We start from the raw sequence: 24,053 nt of genomic DNA, 5'->3' as shown, positions 1-24,053 counted from the left end.
TTCCCCTGGCCCCTCCCCCTTCCCCTGGCCCCTCCCCCTCCCCCTTTACTGATATTTTGGTACATTTCAGGAGGGAGAAGAAACATACTTATGGTCAAGTCTGTCTTGTTTAATTGGAAGTCTGGAAAGTTGATGCCGGATTTCTTTCCTGTTTCAGCCAGTGTTTTAGTCTGACCAAATAACTGAGCATGAAATTTGTCAGTTTATATAGTCTTATATTTCTATTTTTTGTTACTAGTGATTCTTTAAAATCTTGTATTGCCTGCAGGTCTGGCAGGCACAGTATCTTTATAAGTTCTTATTTGTTTCGTTGAGTCCGTCATTACCCTTTGGATTGACAGCTTTCTTTCCCCTAAAGGAATGTATGTGTATTATTTTCTGATTTTAATAGTGATGTAGTTATAGTGTACACAATTTAGTATATATAGAAAAATATAAGGAGGAAAATAAAAATCACCTGAGTGTAATTACTGATATCATTTTGATATGTTTATGTTAATTTTTCATTGTTTTCCTATTTGTCATACTGTTTTAAAATATATAAACACTGCGTTAAAGTTTCATATGTATGATTTTAGAAAGTTAATTTAAAAGCTCTTGATATTGTGCTTGTTATGTGTCAGTTTTCTAAGCATTTAGTTTTTATCCTGCTTATTTTTTCTTAAATTTTATGAGTTTGTATTGTTATTCTTCTAGGTGTTGCTGCTTAGTAGTCTACAACTTTTGAAAGTATTTGGTTTCTCTTCTGCATTAAGTATTTTAGTGATTTCTTAATGTTTTGTTAAGATAAATTCTTACATATAAATTTACTAAATTAAAGGATACAAACATTTTAAAGAAAGTTTTTGATATTTAGTACTGAATAGCTATTTAAGAAAAACTGTATAGTTTATCTCACCAGTCAGGTTGATCAGCTAACGATGCTCTTAAGTTGTTAAATGAACTGTAAATATGCCACTTTTTTAGTCCCTGTTTTCTTTCAATTCACTTGCACTTGTTGAGGACCTACTTGTGTTCCAGTGCTAGGTAAGCCCGGAGTATAGGGTCCAGCCAGGAGCTCTGGCCTCAGAGGTCTGGGGCCCTCTCACATTGTACACCTAATTTTGTGTGCAAGTGTATTTTTGGAGGGAAGGGAGACATTGCTTTGGACAAATTTTCTCAGGGGTGCAAGGACAAGGACACTTAAGAACACGGTGAAGAATGCGTCAGTGTTTTCAGCTCTGTGACGCCGTGGAGGAAGATAGTGCAGATACCTCCTCTGCTTGTAGTTGAGAGAACTGAAGTTCACGGAGGGCCGCCCCTTGCTGTAATTCACGAAGCTAGTAAGAGCTGGGCGCAGCCTGGAGCTCTTCCGCCTGCTTCTGTACAAGTGCGTAGTGGTTTTATGGGAAACTTTGCCAAATGCTGCTGAATTTGGACTAGAATATTTCTGACTTTTCAATTTAATAAATGTTACCAAAAGAGGATGTAAGCAAAGTATGATGGTTGATGTGTTCTTAGTAAATTCATGAATATTTAGCACATTCTTAAAGTTTGTACTGCCTGTATAGTTACTAGTTTGGAGTTTTATTTTGAATTGAGATGTATTGAAGCGCGGTATCTACACTGCATACCCTTGCCTACTGCTTGAATTTGCCATTTTATAACTTTGGATATTTTATATTTTTTTTGTCCATAAAGAGTATTTCAATTAGTGTTTTGTTTTTTCGGGGTTTGTTTGTTTGTTTGTTTGTTTGTATAACCAGGAATTGAACCTTAGGGCCTTCACACTGAGCTATATCCCATTAAATATTTTTATTTATATTTTGAGACAAGATCTCATTAAATTGATAAATTGCCCATGCTGGGTTCAAACTTGAGATCCTCCTGCCTCTGCCTCCCAGAATTCTGGGATTATAGGCATGTGCCACCACACCTGACTACATTGGTAAATCTTAACTACTTCTTTTTAAGAATTTATAGGTTGTGGTTTATGTGAAGAAGGTACGTCCTATTATGCCCAAGTTGTAATTCATAGTGATTTTCTAGGTGGTTTTCCAGTTATATAGAATGCTGAACAATGAGTTGTGTTAGTTCACATTGCATTAGTTTTCTTCGAATCAGCTTCCTTTTGAGAGAAGTGAAGGGTGGTACTTCTTGACATCTGTTGACCAACCAGACTTTTCAGTGGTCTGTGTTACCACATTTGCCTACATGCCTAAAGGGAATTTCATTAAAACAGGACTTTAATTTCATTAAAACATTGCCTTTATGCAATTTGCCATGGTAGATTTTTCCCTTTTATCTCATTTCATTTCTAGAATTTACCTCAGTGAAACTCCTCAGGACTTTTTGCCAATTCTAGTGAGAATTTTCATTTTAAGTAGACACGTCTGTACATTCTCTTAATGAATAGAATGATTTGTTCTAATGGTGTTTGTAAATAGGATATCAACTCCACATCTTGTACAGCAATTAACCACTAGGAAGAATGTATGCAGTGTGTTAATTATTGAAACTGTCCTACTGAAAAAAAGTAGACACGTCTGTATATACTTGTGTAGTGATTTCTTTGGTCAGATAAATGGAAAAATTATGCTTTTAAAATGTTAGAATTTTTTTTTTTTTGTAGTAGCTACTCTTAAGGGAACTGAAGGAGGCATAGGTGGGATAAAAAGGGTGTAGTCAGTTATGAGCATCACCCGCAAGACTCAGGTAGCTTGGAGGACCTGACGTGTTGATCCCTGTGTGCCATCAGGGAAATGTGGAGAGAAAACCTGGGGACTTAAGAGAAGGCCGCATAATGTGAGAAGTAGGAGTACTCTGCAGAGGAGACGATGAGATAGGAAAGATTTTAGAGAGGGCTTGGAAGTAGAGTTAACAGCACAGGCAAGAGTCCAGGGGCTAAGGGAGCAGAAGGTACAGTAGAACCTGCAGGTAGTTAGGTGGTAGTGGGGGGAGAGAGGGTGCTAGATGAGTTGGGAAGTAGCTAACTAGAGTGCAGGCTGTCAGGGATCTTCTACAAACTTCGTACAGGGAAGTCAGTACTGTACAGTTCAGAACTTCATCTCTAAAACTGTCATGTTCTTAATGACCACAAACAGATGACGTTTTATAGCAGCAAGGAATTCATGGGCCTTGCAGAGGTAGTGGGGAGGCCTCCCGCAGCCACTTCAGCCTCTTGCTGCACACTGGCCTGAACCTCTCTTTGGTTCTGGTTGTCCTCTCGGTGGCTTCAGTTGCCCACTGTCCTTTGTTCAGTGTCACACACTATGAAAAACCCACTTGGGGACCACTTTCAGATAGTTCTAACTCCTGTGGGAACTGTTTGTAGCATGACTGTCCCTTGTTCCACTGCTCAGCTCATTTTTACCCTTATGAAAATCTTAAATTATTGGCTGCTCTGAAAGGGCTTGGAAAAAACAAAATCTGTCTGGAAGTTACTGCTGGAAAATGGAGCTGTTTCATTTTCCTACTTTGAGACTAGGAGTATTTCTCTGTTGTCCTTCCATGGGATTTTGTTGTCAGTTGAGGGTATCTGCTCTGGGCTAATCTATTACAAGGGGAAGCTGTTCCCTGGGGGGTTAGTTATATTGTAGAGTATCTGAACTTATAACTCAGATTGCTCTTTCTGATTAAGAAATAGTGTAGGAGAGGGGTCCAGGGGAGCAAGGCAAGGGGTGTAGAGGAGGGAAAGAAGAAATATGTAGAATGAAGATAGGTCATGTGCAGAAACATAGTAACTGAATATGTAAACATTATGTGCCATAACAGGAGCTAAGATTAATATCATCAAATGAAAATTGAGGTAGGGAATTAAAGGAATGGCAGTGGGGTCACAGAAGGAAGCAGGTTGTAATATGTATGTGTACTCGCCCTCAGGATGATTGCGAACCGCATGTACTGCAAATGTGCCCCCCCAAAAAAAATTAACATGAGGGGCGGGCTGAGGACATAGTGGTGTAGCACCTGCTTAGCATGTGTGAAGTTTTGGGTCCAGTTTGAAGTACCAAAAAGAAAAGAGGAAAAACCAGAAAGAGGAAACAAATGTAATGCGAGAGACATTCATAATTCTACTACAGTTGATGTTGAAGTTTTAATCATTATTTAAGAAGATTAATATTTCTTCAGGAGAATGGTATTTCAATTCTAAATAACCCCTATTCTAGGATAAGAGAATTTTGAAACAAACCTGTGCTTTTTTTTGTTCCCATTCAGACTAATTTTTTCTTAATTGCCTAGGTAATACACTAAATAGTTTTAATTCTTTTGATTGACGTATTTACAAGTTTGGAGTTTTGTTTCATTAGAAACATAAGCATACTTTTAAAACAGGCTTTTATTACAGTGGTATTCTTTTTTTTTTTTTTTTTTTCCCGGAACCGGGGCATTGAACTCAGGCCCTTGCGCTTGCCAGGGAAGCTCTTATTCCACTGAGCTATCTCCCTGGCCCCTACAGTGGTATTCTTTAACAGACTTTTGTTATAATGGTATTTTTTAAAGTATCCAAGAGTAGAAATGACTCATCTTTAGGGGGACTTTCAAGTAATTTAGGAATAATGGTACTTGGTGGATAGAGCTGTGCCTTGTAACCTTTCTAATTATGGAGTCTTGCTGGGATTCCTCATAGAACCTGTGGGCCTTGCATTTTCAAGAATGTTAAAATGAATGTTAGTCTCAGGATCTTTCAGCTAGACCTTATTATCTCTGTGGTTAGGATCATGTTTGTCAGCTTTTATATATATTAAAACCTAATGTATATTAATCTTATTTTAGAATTGTTAAAATAAAAATGTTTTAATGTTACTTGATTGATGTTTTAAAAATGGTTTTAATGGGGAGTTTTTTCACTTAGTACGGTAAGGTAATCTTTGAAAATAACTATTCTTAAAAATTCTTTCACTATAAAACAAATATAAAGATACACAGAAGAGGAAAGGATAGTATACTGAACCCTCATATATTTGTCATTCAAATTCACCACGTAAATAGAAATTTTAATTTCAGGAAATACTGAATTTTTTTCTTGTAGTTTCCTGTGACTTTTGCAAGCCAGTGGGCTGATTTGCAATTTTTATTTTATGCAGATGATGTGATGCCAGCTACTTACTGTGAAATAGATTTGGATAAAGAAAAGAGAGATGCATTTGTGTATGCTATTAAAAATCACTACTGGTACCAGATGTACATAGATGACTTACCTATATGGGGTGAGTATTGTATGCAACATTAAAGGTTTAGGAGTATTTGCATAATGAGCAAGATTCATGTGATGACTGTTTAGATGATTGTACCCTGGATTATGTCAGTGTGTTTTCACTGTTCTCCACAGAATGATTTTAATACTGATTTTATGGTTCCTTGTTACTTGCAGAATTTTTGCCATTACCAAACTTACAAGAAACTCTTTTAAAAAGTATACTTATATATATAGTGTAAGTTGTCAGAGCAAGGACTTAAAAGATGCTTGGAATAATTTGAAATATCTTTTGCTTCTATTTTTCTCATACTTTATATTAACTTGTTCTTTTAAAGGGACTATGTGAATAGAATTTTTAAATTCTGCTTTGTTTCAAGCAGTGCTCTGGTCTGGCTTTTAGATATGATAACTTATCAGATGGGTTGTTTTACTGTTACTTTTAGAAATTCAGTATTTAAAAAAAACTCTGCTGTAGCTCTTGCTTATCCATACCTTTTCCTTAACACAAAATAATCTAGTGTTGAGCGTGATTCAATGAGTTTGATCACATTTTTCTCTTCATAACACCACCTCCCGCTCATGCTCCTGGTACCTGCTCTTATATAAAATGTAATTTATGTTTCTTCTAATTCTTAAAATCGTTAGCAGACCATTTATGCTCAAGAGCAGTAAACCATGAATGCTTGAATATGTTAGATCAAAATTTAATATTGTACTCCGTTGAAATTTCTAAGATAATTCACCTAACAGGTAATTGTGTGTATCATTGTTACTGTGTTGCATGTTAGTTCGGTATACTAGTAACCATTTTATACAATGATTGTTATGTTAACCTATGTATTTTTGTGATCAGTTCTTGGCAGGGGAGGGGATAGCAGGAAGATGTGCAGAATATTTACTAAAGAATCAGAAGAATAGTTCAGGAGAATCCACTAGGCTAGGCTTTTTTCATTTTTGGTAAGAGAGTGGGTTTCTCCCATGTCTTTTCTGCTACTGCTTCTTTTTTTTTTTTTTTTTTTTTTTGCAGAACCAGGGATTGAACTCAGGCCTGTGTGCTTGCCAGGGAAGTGCTTATTCCACTGAGCCATCTCTCCGGTCCCTCTCCCATGTCTTTTCTCTTGCTTATGAGGGCCTTTTCTGGATCCTTGTTTTTTAAAATTTTTTTTCTTCTTGTCACTACTGTGGAGCTCTTCAGCAAGAGTGAGGACTGTGCTTTTTTTTGTCTTAATATAAAAGTATTACTTAGCCTTAGAGTTTCAGGGTCTACAGTGTTTGGGAAGATAATTTGCATACCTTAGAATAGCTGAACCATGCAGAACTGAGAAAAAAATTTCAGTTTAACTTTTTTGAAAGTAAACTTTTCAGAATCTTTTAAAGCTATCTTAGAGAAGAGCTTTGACTGGGGAGGTAGCTCAGTAGAATAAGCGCAAGGGCCTGAGTTCAATCCCCAGTCCCGACCAAAAAAAAAAAAAGCTTTGGTACCTTTATCCCCAAAGTCTAGTTTTCAGAGTTGGTAGGTAAGTAAAGTTTAATGGAATTAATTATTAGAAGGATTTTCTTTAAAAATGAAATATAAGAAATAAAGCCATGCTGTTATGTTGAGCTGTGGGGGACTCAGGTCAACAATTTCTGACATTGCCAGTTAAGCGGAAGACCCAATACTACTATGGGCTACTAGACTCTTTTAGAATATTTTGCTTTTACATACCTATAATATTCAAATAACGGAATTTAACAAAAAAAAAAAAAGGTATACAGATGAATGTCCATTTTGTATCTGTGTATTCAGGGTGGTTAGGATAGATACATAGTTACGTTCTGTTAATGAATAGAGTGATTTGTTCTAATGGTGTTTATAAATAGGATGTCGAGTCCGCATCTTGTACAGCAATTAACCACTAGGAAGAATGTATACAGTGTATTAATTATTGAAACTGTCCTACCGATTTGATTTGAAACTGTCTCATTGCTATTTGTTTATCAATAAAATTATGACAAAAAAAAAAAAGACTTCTGCTACTGACTGCAAGCTCCTTGAAATTATCTGATTATTTTTCTTTCTAGCTCTACTGCCTAGTAAAATGTTTTGTAGACATAAAAATTTCTTGAATCAATAAATATTATTGATAATTAAGACAAAAAAAGGGATTTTCTTACTCTTCTACATCCCCAAATAAAACTTTACTCCTTAAATTGGTACCAATTAGAGACTCACTTTAATAACAGATAATCCTTTATAAGAAATTATTTTTCTCTCATTCTTTAATGGAATGCATTGACTGTAGAAGGGAGGGCCTAAGAAGTAACTTACAGGGAATAAAGGTCTCGGGACACGCAGACTTCAGTGGGGAGCATCGGACAAGAGCTGACAGCTTGGAGACCTCACGCCCTCTGTTGTCTGAGTGCAGGATTAGAGGGATCATTTTAGGCTATTGCCTCGCTACCATTTTATCTTCAACACGTCTTCCATTTTGATTATTTCCCGGAGACAGGTTCTTAGGCTGAGGCACAGAGAGGACGCATATTTCAAGCGTAGGTCATACACACGTGTGGGCCGGGGGGACATGTGCATGCAGGGATTTTTATAGGAGCGGGTAGATGATAGGTTATGAGAGAAAGCAGTGCACTAGGCCTCTGGAAATAATTAGGAGTATTGCTTAATCACTAGTCGCTGGATAACCTTGATAGAGAGTGACATCTTATTTCCTTAACATTTTGAGATGTTAAGTAGTATTTTTTGCACAATAAAGTGATAATTGTTGCATTGGAGGTGATAGTAATGATAAAGCATGAAACTGAGGGTCAGATGCTGACCTGCCTTCCTTCCTTAACCATGCTTGCTGTTTCTGGTATGTTCATGGTGTTCATTAAGTAGTGCTCACGCCAATATAAAAAATTTTAATAAATTTTTAGCTTCTGGGATGTTTTCAGTGCTATGTGGTATTCTATGAAAAATTTTTTCTTTTATAGGTATTGTTGGTGAAGCAGATGAAAATGGAGAAGATTACTATCTTTGGACTTATAAAAAACTTGAAATAGGTTTTAATGGAAATAGAATTGTTGATGTTAATCTAACAAGTGAAGGAAAGGTGAAGCTGGTTCCGAATACTAAAATACAGATGTCATATTCAGTAAGTATTAAAATATAGTATGTAGGGAGAAGTGTTGGTGATTGGTTGTGTTTTAGAATTTTAGTAAATTAAAATACAGAGCTGGAAAAGTGGCACATGCATTAGCAGACCATTTATGCTCAAGAACAGTAAACCACGAATATCTGAACATGTTAGATCAAAGTTTAATATTGTACTCCGTTGAAATTTTGTAAGATAATTCATCTCAACAGATCATTGGATGTATCATTGTTACTGTGTTGCTTGTTAGTTAGGTACATAGCCTGTTAGGTATATAGCACTTGGGAGGCTGAGGCAAATAGATGATTGAATTTGACGCCAGCCTGGGCTACACACTGAATTCAAGACCAGCCTAAACTACACAGTGAGACCTTGTCTCAAACAAATAAACAAAGAAAATGTAAACGAAAAGGCAATGTCAAATTGCATATAACAGAATACTGTGTTAAAACTATTGCCTTAGTGTGGGTCTCCTAGAAGCTGGGAGCATATGTGTTTCAGGTCTGTAGCATTAGTTTCCAGTGATGAGTTTGTAGGTTTGACCATTTGCTGTAGCAACATGTACCTTTATAACTGGGCAGCCAGCTAACCCAAGCTTTGTATTTTTATATCATAGTGTCTTAATGTTGGTGTTTATTTTGTTTTCTCTACTATTTTACTGTTGCAGATAGAGAGGATACTGTATTGAAAGTTTCTAGAATGCTATAATTTACTGTGGTTCACCTTATCTATTGGAAAGATGTACTCTTGTAGAGTAAGAGCTTGCCAGGTTCATTAGCAACTATCAAATTAGCTACACTGTTAGGCTTAGCAGTGGTAGGAAGACAGAGCTCCAGCGTGGGCAGCCTCGTGGCCAGTTACTGCCGTGGCAGCTGGAGTGAGTGCATCGCTTGTAGCTGGCTTTGAAAGTTTTTCAAGTTTTTGTATGTGTACCTAGTATAGATAATATTTATGTAACTAAACTTACAAAGAAGTATGACTTGGGTAATAAAAATAATGTACTCTGAAGATAAAGAAGTACAACTTTTCAATTTAATTGGTTTAAACACCTGTGATATGAGCTTCTGTTCAGCTCTTCACAACTGTCAGGGGAGGGTACGAAAGCTGAAAGGAAAGTCGTGCATTTTGTTGTTACGTAGAGAAGAAATTTGATTAGTTTTGTCATACCTGTTTTACCTGTTCGAAACATCAATAGTTTTCATCATTTCTCTACTTAATTTTAATTCTAAGTGTATGAAGTTAAATTTTACACAGGCTTTTGTCATATTAATTTGTTTACTAGCTTTGATATTCAAATGAAAATTTTTTTCAGGTGAAGTGGAAAAAGTCAGATGTAAAATTTGAAGATCGATTTGACAAATACCTTGATCCATCCTTTTTTCAACATAGGGTAGGTATATTTGAAGACTTATGTATGTGTGCAAATCAATTTTACAAACATTGAGCATCTTTTTTTATGTAAGGCACCCAGGGATGTGGGTTTCGAGATTCAATTCATCATAATTTGAGGTGTGAGGTTTGAGGCATAAGGGTAGGAAGGGAATTAATAGGGGAAAAATCAGGATCCCTTCATTGTGCTGTGTTTAAAACCAGTGAAGAGTTACACAAAGAAGAATACACTATGTGGGCAACTGAAATACCACTTTTATTGCTCATGATGCTAATATTTGAGAATGCATTTCATATCCATGGTCAAATGAGCTTCTTGCTACTGAAATTAGAGGTAGAGTTAATGTCCACAGTGCTAATGTCCGTAGTGCTGGACTGTCACAAGCTTGCCTTTGTAAAACTTCATGGTGAAGGAAAGAAATGGTGCAGGGGCCTGTGGAGAGGCGGGAGTCAGGAGCTTTCATTTAAGATACAAGAAAAAAAAATACGCCAGTGGGGTTTGTGGAGAGTGCAACAGTGGCAGAAGAGGCTGCAGTCGCCACGGTGTTCTCCTGCAGTAGGTGGAGGGGGCTCTACTGCGTAAGTGGGGCACCCATTGCTAACTCCCTGGCGGGAAGCCGCCGCCGTAAGAACTGAGTCCAACTCCAGCTCTGGCCCTGCTCCCCCTCACTGACCTGGTGCAGTGGCTTAGCGTTTCAGTTGCCCTTCACAGTGGAGCAAGCATCTGAATACCTTGCTGAGGTGTAGCTAGCTTCTCTTTGATCATGTTCCTGAGACATCTAGTTTTGGGCTTGACATGCGGCAGATACTTGGAATAAGTAGTGGTGTGCAGTTCATCTAGTCCTGTTCAAAATTGGTGACAACAGAGGATGTGGCTCTATCATTAGTGGCGCTAGAGGGTGCTGGAGTGCAGCAGATAGGGTCAGTAACCCCTTTATGATACCAGGATTCTTTATTTTAAAAAAATGTTTCTCCTGGTATAAAAATTCCAAAATCATACCATATTTCATAATTTTTTTTTAAAAAAGAAGAGTGTTATCAATATTAGGTCATTGTTATTAGATTCTAATAGATTCTGGTTTAAATTTATATTGTGGAAGAAAGCTTTATTAGACATGTTGGCAGTTTTAAAATTAAAATTTATCTTTAAAACATAAAAAATTATTCATATTTGTTAGGTAATGTGATTGTATACATACATCATGTAGTGTTTGAATCAGAACATTTATTTCTTTATGATACAAACATTCAAAATCCTTTTGTCTAGCTTTTAGAAATACAGTACACTATTATTATCTGTAGTCACCCTACTGTGCAGTATCACACCAGATCTCTTATTCTCACTATAATTTGCTCCTACTTACCAATCTTTTGTCTTTCTGTTCCTACTCCCCTCATCCTCTGCTGACTACTATTCCATTCTTGCTGTGTAGTGCAGACTGACCTTGAACTCACAGTATAGCCCAGGCTGGACTTGAACTCACAGTGATCCTCCTGCCTCAAGTCTCCTGACAGCTGGGCCTACAGGCATATGCAGGCATGATTGGCCCCATTTTTTAGTTTTTATTCTGAGAACAGGATCTCTCCAAGTTGCCCAACAGGGCTCAGACTTGTTCATCCTTCTGCCTCGACTTTGCAGAGTGCTGAGATTACAGTACCTCCTCATCCCCAGTTGGGATACGTATCTTTCTTTGCCTGGCTTATTTCACTTACCATAATACTGTCCATTTCTGTCCATGTTAGGAAGTTTAGCATTTTAGGTATATCTGTCTTATTACTAATTATAACTATGTAAATTTTCTCTTTAAAAATTTGATAAATTGGCTGAAAGAAGATATGAATCATATATTTTTCTCTTCCTCTGACTTTTTTTGTTACTAGTTTTCTTAATGGGAACAAAATAAAATCTTCGGAAAAGTTGGTCATGATAAACTACTTTTTAAATCTTAGGTGACACCATTATGATAAAATTATATGCGCATTTGGGGCAGGCATTTTAAAACACAGTTCATTCGTTATTTCTTGCATGATTTCAGTAGATGTTCAGTAGATAGCAGGAAGAGGAATGATCTTGTTAGAGGCAGAAGCCATCTCCTCCTTCTCAGCGAGAGCCATGGAGTTGTGCTGTCTTTGAAACCCCAGGGCAAGTGGGAGGGCCAAGACTGACCTTCACCATGTCCGCGTGCCCCCACATGGGATCTAGTTGGTGAAAGGCTGTTGTAATTGTGCAGGACAGTAAACTGTTACTTTTCTATACATTGACTTGTAGAAGTTTAGAGCAGGAAGATTTTTTTTGAAGAACTGAAACATGTAGATGGGAGGTTTTATGGAGGTAAGGGCACCGCTTAAATTGGAATTTAAAGAGCAGGTGCAATTTATGAAGGAGGATAGACTTAGATCCCATTTGAGAAGAAATTATTTAAAAAATTTTAAAAAGATAGTAGTTAGCTATATTTGTGGGCCACTGAACAGGAATAGGTTGATTAGAGAAGATGAGTTGGCCATATTATACAGAGTATATGTTATTGTGGAAATAATTTAACTTTGATATGAAAGTAATATGATATATTACTCTTACTAGAGTAATAGAGGAGTAATAGAGGAGTTAATAGAGGTGTGATACATGAACATAATTACTTCGGAAAGGCTAATCCCGTTAGCAGAAATTATAGAGAATCAGAGGTAAGTGCTATATGTGAGGGACAATTATGAGTTTACTGTAATAATTCAGGCAGTGTGAACCTTAAATTCCAGAAAGGCATTCAAGTAGAAATCATTATTATTATTATTTCATTTTTATTTTTTATTTTTTTCTATATTTTAGGGAAGGGTTTACAGGGTGTTCAGGGTCTCACTACTAGATCAGACTCATAGTGATTCTCCTGTTTACAGCCTCCCAAGTGTTGGGATTACAGGTGTGTATCACCGCGCCCAGTCTCTATCACTGTCTTAGTGTGCCCTGGGGGCAGGGTTGGCCTGGCTGGCCTGAGAGTCGACCCCTGGCTCCTGCACCTGCTTGCAGGTGCTTTAATCTGCTGAGCTATTTGGCCAGCCCTCAAGTAGAAAATGTTGTAGTTAGCCAAGGTCTGAAACAGGAGAAGGCACACTAGAGATTGGGGTGACGTGAGGGCAAGGAGCAAAGGGTGTCGTCTTTACAATGCTCATGACAAGTTCTGAGGGCCAAGTCTCAGCAGTCCTCAGAGCCTGGAACTTTCAGAGGAGTTCAAGATGGTGGGAGGAAAGGCATGGATGACAAAGGAGGGGCGGTGGGCGGACCGTGTCAAGGTAGGTCCGTGAGGCAGAGCGATTAAGGAGAGGGAACGGGCATTTGGCTGCTGAGTCTGGTTAGGAGTCCACTGCAAGCCTTTGAGAGAAATTTGGGGAGGACAAAGGTGACAGATGTTGTATTTTGGAGGAAGTGAGAGAAGGAATGGAACATGTTATTACTGGAAAAGTTTTGACCTTGCAGGGGAGGTGAGACTGAAGGTCAAAAGGATTAGAGGATGAAAGGTCAGCTAAATGGAGAGGCAGTAACAGTAGCTTCCAGATTCTGTTTTAGTGATTTTAGGCATGCCTGGCACTATACTGTATGGTTAGTATCCTATTTAAACTTCGTGATAACTTAGTGCTGGGGAAGGATAGAGGTTTAGGGGTACAAGATGAGAGGGGGGAAAACGCCTCACAGTGAATGAGGTCTAGAGCCTAAAGCAGTGATGGTGAAACACAGAGACCATCTGCCCAAAATGCAGCCCAGCCACTTACCGCACACTTGCCAGTACTACTTGTAGACCTGAATCCTCTGCTGGGCAGTTTGGCGCTAGGGCCACCAGAGATGGCTCTGTGTTCTGCTGAGGCTCGTGTGCCATAGATTCACCACCACTGGCTTGTAAGAAAGAGTGCTTCTAAAGGGAAGTGGCCTCTGGGAGGTTGACAGAGGAATGAAAGTTCAGAGGGATATTTGAATAATCAGGTGTAGTGGCATAAGCCTGTAACTGATCCCAGCACTCAGGAAGCTGAGGCAGGAGGATCACTGTCAGTCTAAGACCAGCCTGAACTACATAGTGAGAGACGCTGTGGTTATTTATTTTTTTTTTAAAGCTATTTGAACAAAGGTTGTGTGCTGCTAGGTGAGGGGAGAGGAGAGGAGAGAAGACGAGAGAAGGATGATGTTGGGGCCTTGAGGAAAAGAAATTTCAGAGCTATCCTTAAGGATCTTTTGAAATTGTAAATAAAGGGATGGCAGGCAGTGCCACAGAGCAAGCTCAAGTTGGATGCCCTGAATTCTGTTATGCACACAAAGATGCAGTCGTTCTTGTGATTATGGACCAGAGTCTGGGTTTACTTCAGTGACTAACCTGTTAATGAAGGCACACCTATGAGCTCTCAGAACACTGAGGCACTGAGGGTTCTTCATGTTTTGTGTACCATGGATTTGGAGAGGACTGAATGAATAAAGAAGGTGACAGAAAGAGAAGATGAATTCACTCGACAAGTGAAGGAAGTGATTCAGGAAGGTGGCCCAAGTCTGTGACAGGTGGGATGGTTCGGTTGTGGTGTTTCACAATTTTCAGATTTGTTGCTCAGTTGGGGGTAGAAAACTCACATGTATTTATTGTTCCTAGTTTTCTACACCTGACCTGATACCATGCTTTTGTGTTACTACATCTTACAAGTCACTTGTAATTCCTCCGTTCTTCAGATGAGAAATTGTGACTCTGAAGCTGAAAGCTGTCAGGGCCTGTGTTAGAGTAACCAGTCCTGTTTGACTTCAGCTCCCTGCTTCTTCCTGTGCAGTGCTGAGCGGCAGGTACCTGTGGCCAAACGGTGCTCTGTCGGCGCAGTGGATTTGGATGTGAACTTGCGTTGGCTGATGGCGTGTTCAGTGTGTGGAAGCATTACCATAAGGAAAACCAATCCTTTGACATAGTGAATACTTACTCCCAAATGCTTTAGGTTTGGATTTTTAGGTAGAAGATGTAGAAGATATAGAAGATGGATCGCAGTATAGTTGTAATCATGAGGTCTGTGATCTTTGTGACTAATTTATGTTGTCTACATTTTATTTTTCTGTTGGTTTAGATTCATTGGTTTTCAATTTTCAACTCCTTCATGATGGTGATCTTCTTGGTGGGCTTAGTTTCAATGATTTTAATGAGAACTTTAAGAAAAGATTATGCCCGGTACAGTAAAGAAGAAGAAATGGATGACATGGTGAGTAAACACTTCACATTATATTTACAGAAACAGTTTATCTCAGTCTGAATATTGAGACTTATAATTTCTTACCTAAAGTCTTGAGGTCAGATGAGTTTTCAAAATTTAGAATTTTTAGGTTTTAGAAACATATAGAACTCCCAGTGGTGTCCAGATACATGCTCACTAATTAGCTATATCAACGTTCTTTCAGTAAAATATGAATAGTCAACCTAAGTTAGATATATTTTTTCTTATTTTAGTGATACTTGGGGTCAAACCAAGGGCCTTCACACTGCACTACATCCCAGCCCTTTTTCATGTATTTCGAGACAGGGTCTTTGCTTAAGCCTCTTAATTACCCAGGTTGGCGTTGAACATATGCTCCTCCTGCCCGAGCCCCCCAGAATGCTGGGCTGCAGGTTTGGACCTCCAGCTGTGAATAAGCTCTTGTTCAGACTGAGTTCTGCATCAGTGATGGCCCATCAGATTTATGAAGTAAACTTGGTTTTCAGAATTACAGCTAGAAGGTTACTGTTAATATGTACCAGAAGTAGATGGAAAGTTTTATTTTTAGCTCAGTTTGTTCAGAGTTTCTTTTCTAAATTATCCTAAATTATAGAACAGATATTTTCTATAGAATATTAATGGATATTCTATATTGAATACTTCATCTTTAAATAAGTTTGGGAACTTTAAGTTTTAATATGCTAAAAATGTTTTGTGACCTATCAGAGGGTAGATAAGATACTTGTTCTTTCTTAAAATACACCTGACCATGATCTTTCCTATCCTCCCCCCCGAAAGAAAAGACAAGATTACCTTGAATGACTGCTACACCTAGGAGAAGTTCATTTCTAATTGAAAACTACTGTAGACTCAGGTGCTTCTTAATTCCAGCACTCAGGAAGGAGAAGCAAGAAGATTGATGAGAGTTTTTACCAGCCTGGACTACATAGGGAGCTCAAAGCCAGCCTGAACTACATAGCAAGACTGTCTCAGAAACCACCCCAGGGCCGGGGAGATGGCTCAGTGGAATAAGCGCTTCCCTGGAAAGCGCAAGGGCCTGAGTTCAATCCCCTGTTCTGCAAAAAAAAAAAAAAAAAAAAAAAAAAGTTGTACACATTTGGGGCCAGGGAGATGGCTCAGTAGAATAAGCATTTGCCTGGCAAGCACAAGGGCCTGAGTTCAATCCCTGGTTCTGCTAAAAAAAAAAAAGGAGACCACCTCACTCCACCCCACTATAGAAAACCACAATCATGAATAGGACCTGAAAGTAATTGTAATAGTCATTCTGTTTTTCCAATCTGATAGTTTCATTTTGCTCTCCAATTTGTCATTTTTTCATTCTTTGAGATTATTTGAGCACATCTAGGAGTCACCTCCTGAATTTTGACATTATGTTATTAAAGCTGTGTTATTTTATTTTGGGGGCTTTTAAAAAAAAAAAAGAAAGAAAGAAAAATAGAAGAAAGAGATAAAACAGTTTCAAATTAGGGTAATAGGAAAGTAACAATAATTAATATACTGCACATTGTTAGTTTCATAGTAACTCAGGGTATAGGGTATAGGCATGAAATATTGTCCATACAGCATTAGCAAGAACTTTTGTTTACAATGAACTAAGAGAAATGAGCTATGTAACTATTTTAACTATCTTGTGCATATGTATATGTCCATCTCCCTTCCTTTTCTTTTTTTTTTGAGACCCAGTCTTACTATTTTAGTTCAGGCTACCTTTGAGCTCTAGCAGTGATATTTTAAATATGAGATATCTCTTCTCAGTATTTTGTGAGAAGCTGTACATTTGGAGGGAGGTAACTTACAGCTATATTTTAAAAAATCTATTGACTTTTAATTGATTTTAAAATGATTTTTGTTTTGCTGTACATATATATCTGTAAATAGGATAGAGACCTAGGAGATGAATATGGATGGAAGCAGGTGCATGGAGACGTATTTAGACCATCAAGTCACCCATTGATATTTTCCTCTCTCATTGGCTCTGGATGTCAGATATTTGCTGTGTCTCTCATTGTTATTATTGTTGCAATGATAGAAGATTTATATACCGAGTAAGTGCTTACACTTTATTACTTTTTTTTCTTGAATAGTTTTAACAATTGAAACCTTTTAAGTCAATCACAATTGAATATTTGCATTTGCTATATTAGAAATTAATTACTGTTATTATTATAGGCAAATAATGAGTAATAACCTTAAACTGTATTTTTCTGTACATGCTAAATCTAACTACTAGCATTACTGAACATTTTATTTATTGAACATTTCAGTTGGTTACAAAGTTTGTTTTATTAGAGACCTATAGGTTACTTCTAGGATGATAGTCACTGAATTAGTACTTAACATTTCTCTCCAAATCTAGCTTCTGTGCAGAATATCAGGAATCATAAATATTGGTAAAAGAGTGATGGAAAAGAAAAACCATACACATGAAAGTCCTAAACCACTCTTCTGTGTTTACATGGTTTGTGGTGCTGTCCTGCCCCCAACAAAATTATGTGTTTGAAATTTCGATTTGAGATCTTTGACTAGAAAGAAGTTGTACACTTTCAAAAGTAGTGCTGTCACCTTGTGATCAGAGAGCTACAACATCCATAAGCAGTGACTCTGGCGCATTGTCGGCAGGGGTTCTGATTAAGGTGTTTCTTGCTACTCCATGAGGCCCTCTGGTGTAGTTCATAATGTATTTATGCCCACTATTTCAGGGACGAGCCGTAGTTCATACAGAAATAACTCTTTAGTTGTGTGTTAAATGTTGTACTGCAGACTAAATTGCTTTTTCCTGTCTTAGACAGTAGGTTCCTTGAGAGTAAGGACTGAGTTTTAACTTAACCTTTTCTGAAAGTACAGTGCCTACACGAAGAGTTCTGTGTGTGGAAAGAACCCCATCAATGCTGTTGAGGTGGATACGTATTAACAACAAAGTTGGGGCCAGGGGGATGGCTCAGTGGAATAAGCGCTTGAGGCAATTTAGAATATTAACAAAAACCAGTGAAGTTGATTCTCTAGTTTTTATTGTATTTATTTGATGTACATATATAACCTTTGTTACTCATTTATCACAAAAGCTTTAAAATAATTGCCCAAAACTTAAAACTTAAGAGTTATGGTGAGTAGTTCATATATTAGGGAATATTTCAGACAGATCCTAAATATATGAAAAACATTACAAATATACGAACAAGTTGTACTTTACAGTAAGTATTGACTTTAATTCATCACTTGTGAGTTGACACTTACTGTACTATTCAGTTTTATTAACCATTGAAAATAACTTTTCCTAGAATCCAAGTTTTTGCTTTTTAAGATGTTAGTGTAATACTGCAGCAGTTCGTTTTTAATGCAGAAACTCTTCCTAGAGACCTTCAGATTTTAGAAATAGGAAACAACTGTTATAGATCATATTAGCAGGCAAGTCATACTTTGTGTTTTACTGTTACTACTGTAAGTTGCTGCATTAGGGTATGTATATTTGAAGTGAAAATAATTATAAGTACTAAGGCAGTATTACTATAAAAAGGACTAACATAAGTGAGGTGTCGTATATTTTGCTTTATGTACATTAGCTTTAATCTTTCATATCAACTCTGTAAAGGGAGTATTATTTCTATTCTAAGACAAAGTTAAGCTTGGCGAGGTTTAGTAATTTGAGATCACACAGCTGTTAAAAGATATTAATAATCTGAAATTCAAATTTAGGCAGTCTTACTGTAGAACTCTTAATTTACTATGTTATAGAAATGGAAGTAGCAATAATAAAAAATGAAACCTTGACAAAGTGAAAAATTTACATATAAAATTGAGATAAATCATGCCTGAAATGCAGTGATTCTAGATAATACAGCGTGAGAAAATTACTTTTCTTCTGTGAGCACCCTAGTGACAGTCAGAAGAAAAAGTACTTTGAGGGCAGACTTTGTATCAGTATAGGTGCGCATGCTGTGATCGTGCTTCTTGAGAAGGCCTAGCGTAGCCGTGAGGTAGCGTTGGTACGCTGCTGTTGGTACTGCTGCTCGGCACGGTGGCAGACTCGTAGCACGTGGGGGCGTAACCCTTGCTTACCGGTTACCCCTCCAGTCTCAGTATTGAGGCTGTCTCAGTAGACTTTATTATAGACAAAACTGGTTCAGTGGGGGAGGGTGGCAGTGAGTGAAATGCCGTAGAATATGAGCAAAGAGCTGAAGGTTAAATCTGATGTTTAAGGCTGATGGATACCCTGCTTGTCTATGAGGACCTGAAACTTAAGTAATGCCTGGGCATTTTGGAACCTCAGGCACACAGACAGCCCTTTGACTCTTCTGAGGGTACTAGAAACTTCTGACTGGAGTTAATTAGGCTGGTCTTACCCTGCAAGTAGTCTCCTTTGTTTCAGCTTTGTTAGGCCTAGGTCAGCCTTAGCACACGTATTTATGAATGGAATGGGCCAGTTTTGTTAACAGTAGCCTGGAAGTACTTGAAAACCACTTGTGTTTAATGGATTCTTGAAAATACAAATTAGGTTTTGAAACTGATTAACTTTGAGATCTATAATTGTTAAACTTAAAGATGACAAATTCCTGTTTACCTGTGTTTAGCCATATATTGATGGGAATAAAATAGTGCGGTATTTTCAGTTATTCAACCTAAGAAAATAAGCCAAGGTATTTGAGCAGAATAGTGCTACGTATTGAAAGATTGGTAGGTTGATGATTGGTATGTTTTGTGGGTTAATAAGCACATCTCTGTTCTATGGCAGATGATACTGTTATTGTAATATTTCTCTTTGCAGTTGGGCACTTAAAAATATTTTTCTCCAGTTTTATTCAACAGAGATTTTGGTATAAGTTCCCTAGATGTCATTACCCAAAGGGGCAGTTAGGGATTATAGACAGATCTGAGTTAATTGTGGACTTGTAAACCTGTAGAGTTTGAAAAAAGCATTTTGACAGCATAAGGAAAACTGATAGGGAAAGTCTTAGTGTTATACTATTTGAAATAATGTTTAACATAAGTTTTCTTGCTTCCATTTTATTTCTAAGCAAGAATCTTAAGCAGTTGAATCAAATTATGAAAAGGAATGTCTTACTCATATTTTAAAATCATGAATATCCTTTTTCATTTGACGGACTTGATTTACAGAGTTGTGAAACAGCTTTAGCATCAGCATCTAATATTTTTGCCAAGAAAGTGAAATATTTATGTATAATATGTTATGAAATTTAACTGCAGATTAAAAAAAAATTAGCCCGATATATTTAATAACAGTTTTAGTAGGCATTTGTTCACTAGAGTACTTTTTTGTGTCTTTTATAGGCCAAGATATGGTCTTTTCGTGTTGTTACTTTTATCCTTGAAATTAAGTTAATCTAATTTGGTTGTTGTTTAATTGGTGATTTCCTTATGTTTTTACTTTTTAAGGAGAGGATCAATGCTCAGTACAGCCATATTTGTCTATGCGGCTACATCTCCAGTGAACGGTTATTTTGGAGGAAGTCTGTATGCTAGACAAGGAGGTAACTTTGTAGTTATCACTGTGAATTTTTAATTATAGGTGCTAATATTTTTAAAGAGGTAATTGAAATTTAAAATGGATAGTATGGACTGGGCGTGGTGGCACATGCCTGTAATCCCAGCCCTGGGGAGGCTGAAAACAGGAGGATCACTATGAGTCTGAGCTGCGTAGTGAGACCCTGTACCAAATACATAAATTTAAAATAAAAATGAACAGTATAGCTGTTATAAACTCCTTTGCTGTCCCAGTTCACTGACTTCCACCAACCTGTTATATGTGTTCTGTCTTGTTTTTATGGAACCTTTGCATTTTATTTCCTAAAATTGTGACTAAGTAGTATGTCAGTTCCATTGGGAAATTAGCCTTGAGGAACATGTGTGACACACATTTACTTGAACTGTATTGCTTTCAGTTATCAGCTTCCTAGATGTGCTCCGTGCGAGGACCCCACGTAGAGCATAGCATCATGACCGGCAGACACAAAAGCATGCTTAGTGGTGTGTCATAAAACTTCTGATCGGTGAAAGACTAGGAAGGAGAGCTGTATCTGTTAAATATTTGTCAAAGGAACCTTTACAAGTATTTCTGTTATTCTCTATCATAATCTCTTGCTAAGAGTACTTCATGTTAAATACTTTCTTATTCTGTTACTGTTATGATCTGGAAATGATGGTGATAATACATAGATAATACTGTGATGATATTCAGACTCGTAAAGTTCCTCTGGTTTCCTCGTGATAGTCTGGGATCAGAAAAACACTGAAAACTAGTGTGTTACGTACTTTAGTTTATGAATGGTTGTTAAAAGGCCTTAAAATTATGTTCCCAAGATAGGCTTCCTAAATGTGATTTTCGCAGCCTATCTTAAGCAATATCATTACTAGAGACACGGATGGATTACGTCATAATATATGACCCTTTAAAATTCACTCAGGTTATCCTGTTTTTGTTTTCATAGGTTCTATTAACTTAGTGATCAATACCATCTATATAGCTGATTCTATGAATTGCCTGTGGATTTCTGACTATTTTAATTAGTCTCTAAATTCTACCTCCAGGTATGGGAAGCAAGTCCAGTTAAACAGGGCTTCATCTTAAGGGAGATAAGGATGTCTAAGCTAATTAATGCTTTGAATTTGAACAGAAAAACTAGTTAGGCAAGAAAAAGTCTCCATAGCACAAACAAATTTATTCAAACTAAGATATGTATTCCTACTTGAACCTAAATTTATCTTTAGTTTGATTTCAAATTAAGAACATCCAGTCAACTTTCTTCTTCTGTATTTACAACTAAGATTTCAAGCTCAGATACGGGATTATCAAATCTCAACAAGTACAAACATTATATTGTGATTGATAGCCCTCTGAGGAGGTGTGATCATGTCTTAACATTTGTCTGAATAATGCTGGAAAATCAGTAAGGACCTACAAGGTAGAGGTCAACCCAAGGAATCAAGAGTTTTTAATTAACGTCAGTAGAGCCCTGGGTCTTTTCACTGCTCTCAGTGTACCAAATACTGCTGCAGCCCCAGTTTTAAGCCTAGGACTTGACTAGGTCTGGGTGTGTGGAGAGCTGGATATACTAGTGCTGGGCAGTAGTTGGAAGAGTTAGAACTTTATACGGAGGAAAGCAGAAGTTTGGGTACATTCCTAAATGTTTTTCTTATAGCATATTCTCTTTGGGCTCCCATTACTATTATGGGGTTGAATTTTAATAATCCAATTTTGAGTCTTTATATTTTGTTCCTAAACTATGCAGTGATGTTTTCCACCAGCAGTGCACTTGCTTGTACACTCGGCTATATTAGAAAGACAGCTGCTCTCCTGGTAGATAAGAATATGGTGGTTTTTTTTTTTTTTTTTGTACCAGGGATTGAATTTAGGACCTTGTGCTTGCCAGGCAAGTGCTTATTCTACTGAGCTATCTTCCTGGCCACAAATGTGATTTAAAAAGTTTTTGTAATATAGTTAAAAATTTCTTCCTTTGATTATTTGAATAATAGCTGCTTTGTGAAATTTGGCTCTATAGAGGTATAAGGAAATAATTCTGAAATTTTAGTTGTGATTCCTGAGAGCAATTTTATGAAACATACTGTTTTTTCCTTTTAAAACATAGAAATGCTTAAAATACTAAAGTACATAATTATAATTGTGGAGCTAAGAGTAAATTTTAGAAATCATCTAAAACAGGGATTAAAAACACAAAATTTTTTTAAGTGGTGTCATCCCTTTTCAAATGGAAGCTTACATGAAACTCCAACATGTAAAACGGTTGAAAATAAACATTATGTCTGAGCAAAACAAGGAGACCTGAGATATTTTTTATCACTACCTCATGGGCGTTTCAGGAAGTTATAGAACTTTTTAAGTAATACTTTGAATACTCCGATTTGGCCAGTTTATAGCCCAGAGAGATGGAATGTCCTGTCAAAATTCACGCAGTTCAATTGCAGAATCAGGACAAAGCTATTGTACAACAGGACATTGTTCTTGAAGTAATCAACGTCAGAAGCTGTTTCCTTTACAGATACTGAGAAGTTGGACAGGTCTCTTAGCAGCTTTTGTTTTGGAATAATTAGGATATCACTTTATGATGTTTATATTAAAATTTGAAATAAATTATTTGGCATTAGATACTTACATTTCAAACATTAAAACATCTTTGACTAGCTCTGGTCTTTTCATTTTCTTTCTCTTTCAGGAAGGAGATGGATAAAGCAGATGTTTATTGGGGCCTTTCTTATTCCAGCTATGGTGTGTGGCACTGCCTTCTTCATCAATTTTATAGCCATTTACTACCACGCTTCAAGAGCCATTCCATTTGGAACAATGGTAAGTTATTTGAATGTTGCCTGTAGACTGAATAAGGACCAACATCCTAATATGAGGCCTGCTGCCTCCAGAGTACCTCCGATTGAGTGTGTTGATAGTTTCAGCAAATTCTTAGTCTGGGAAAGTTAGCTGAGGAAAAAAAATGTTGTTGACCTCTATAAGGTAAGTTATGTCTAAACCTATAATTGCTTGTTGATCTGTGAATCAGTAAAATGAGAGTTTGACTTTGAAGTATGACAGAAGTAGTACTATAGGTTTGAAAATGGTGAATATATTTTATACAAGGAGTAATGACGTGCCACGAAAGATGAATGTTGTAATGTTATGGGTGAGTGGAGTGGTAGGAAGTAAAGCTCCATAACACGTTTTTAAATTAACCTGCTATTTTTAGAATTTCATTAATTATTTATACTAGTATTAATAATATATTGCTGTAGATATTAAACTCCTTTTATATATCTTAGTTGTAATCACAGGCTTTGGAATATTTTGGATCATTTAAATATATGAAAATTAGAACAAGTTATAATGGTATTCTACATAGTCTCTTAAGAAGAATAATTACTGTTTTTTGTTAGAAAAAGAATTTTATTTTTTTGGTGGTACCAGGGATCAAACTCAGGACCTTGTGCTTGCCAGGCAAGCACTTATTCCAGTGAGCTATCTCCCCAGCCCCTAGAAAAAAACTTTTAGAGCCAGAATAGACTTCAGTTGTAATGTATCCTTGTGCACATGTGCCACATACACATTTGCAAATTGTAGAGTGGTTACTGCCATTGTGAGGTTAGGTAATTAAGGCTGCGTAAGTAGTTTA

The 24,053-nt window shown here is 37.0% G+C and overlaps 1 protein-coding gene across 1 annotated transcript in view; it reads left to right on the top strand.

Annotated features, from left to right (window-relative positions):
* The window catches only part of Tm9sf3 (transmembrane 9 superfamily member 3), an 81,783-nt gene that overhangs the window by 27,061 nt on the left and 30,669 nt on the right, over positions 1 to 24,053 (top strand). The window contains exons 5-11 of the mRNA XM_023709033.1: positions 5,067 to 5,189; positions 8,150 to 8,310; positions 9,623 to 9,700; positions 14,779 to 14,910; positions 16,801 to 16,967; positions 20,314 to 20,408; positions 23,109 to 23,239. Coding sequence (XP_023564801.1) covers positions 5,067 to 5,189; positions 8,150 to 8,310; positions 9,623 to 9,700; positions 14,779 to 14,910; positions 16,801 to 16,967; positions 20,314 to 20,408; positions 23,109 to 23,239 — 887 coding nt within the window. The remainder of the gene's footprint in view (positions 1 to 5,066; positions 5,190 to 8,149; positions 8,311 to 9,622; positions 9,701 to 14,778; positions 14,911 to 16,800; positions 16,968 to 20,313; positions 20,409 to 23,108; positions 23,240 to 24,053) is intronic.

The sequence above is a fragment of the Octodon degus genome, unplaced genomic scaffold (genome assembly GCF_000260255.1).
Source record: "Octodon degus isolate 3935 unplaced genomic scaffold, OctDeg1.0 scaffold00010, whole genome shotgun sequence".
Taxonomy (NCBI): domain Eukaryota; kingdom Metazoa; phylum Chordata; class Mammalia; order Rodentia; family Octodontidae; genus Octodon; species Octodon degus.
Note: the sequence above shows the minus strand (reverse complement) of the source record. Positions and strands in the feature narration are given on the sequence as shown.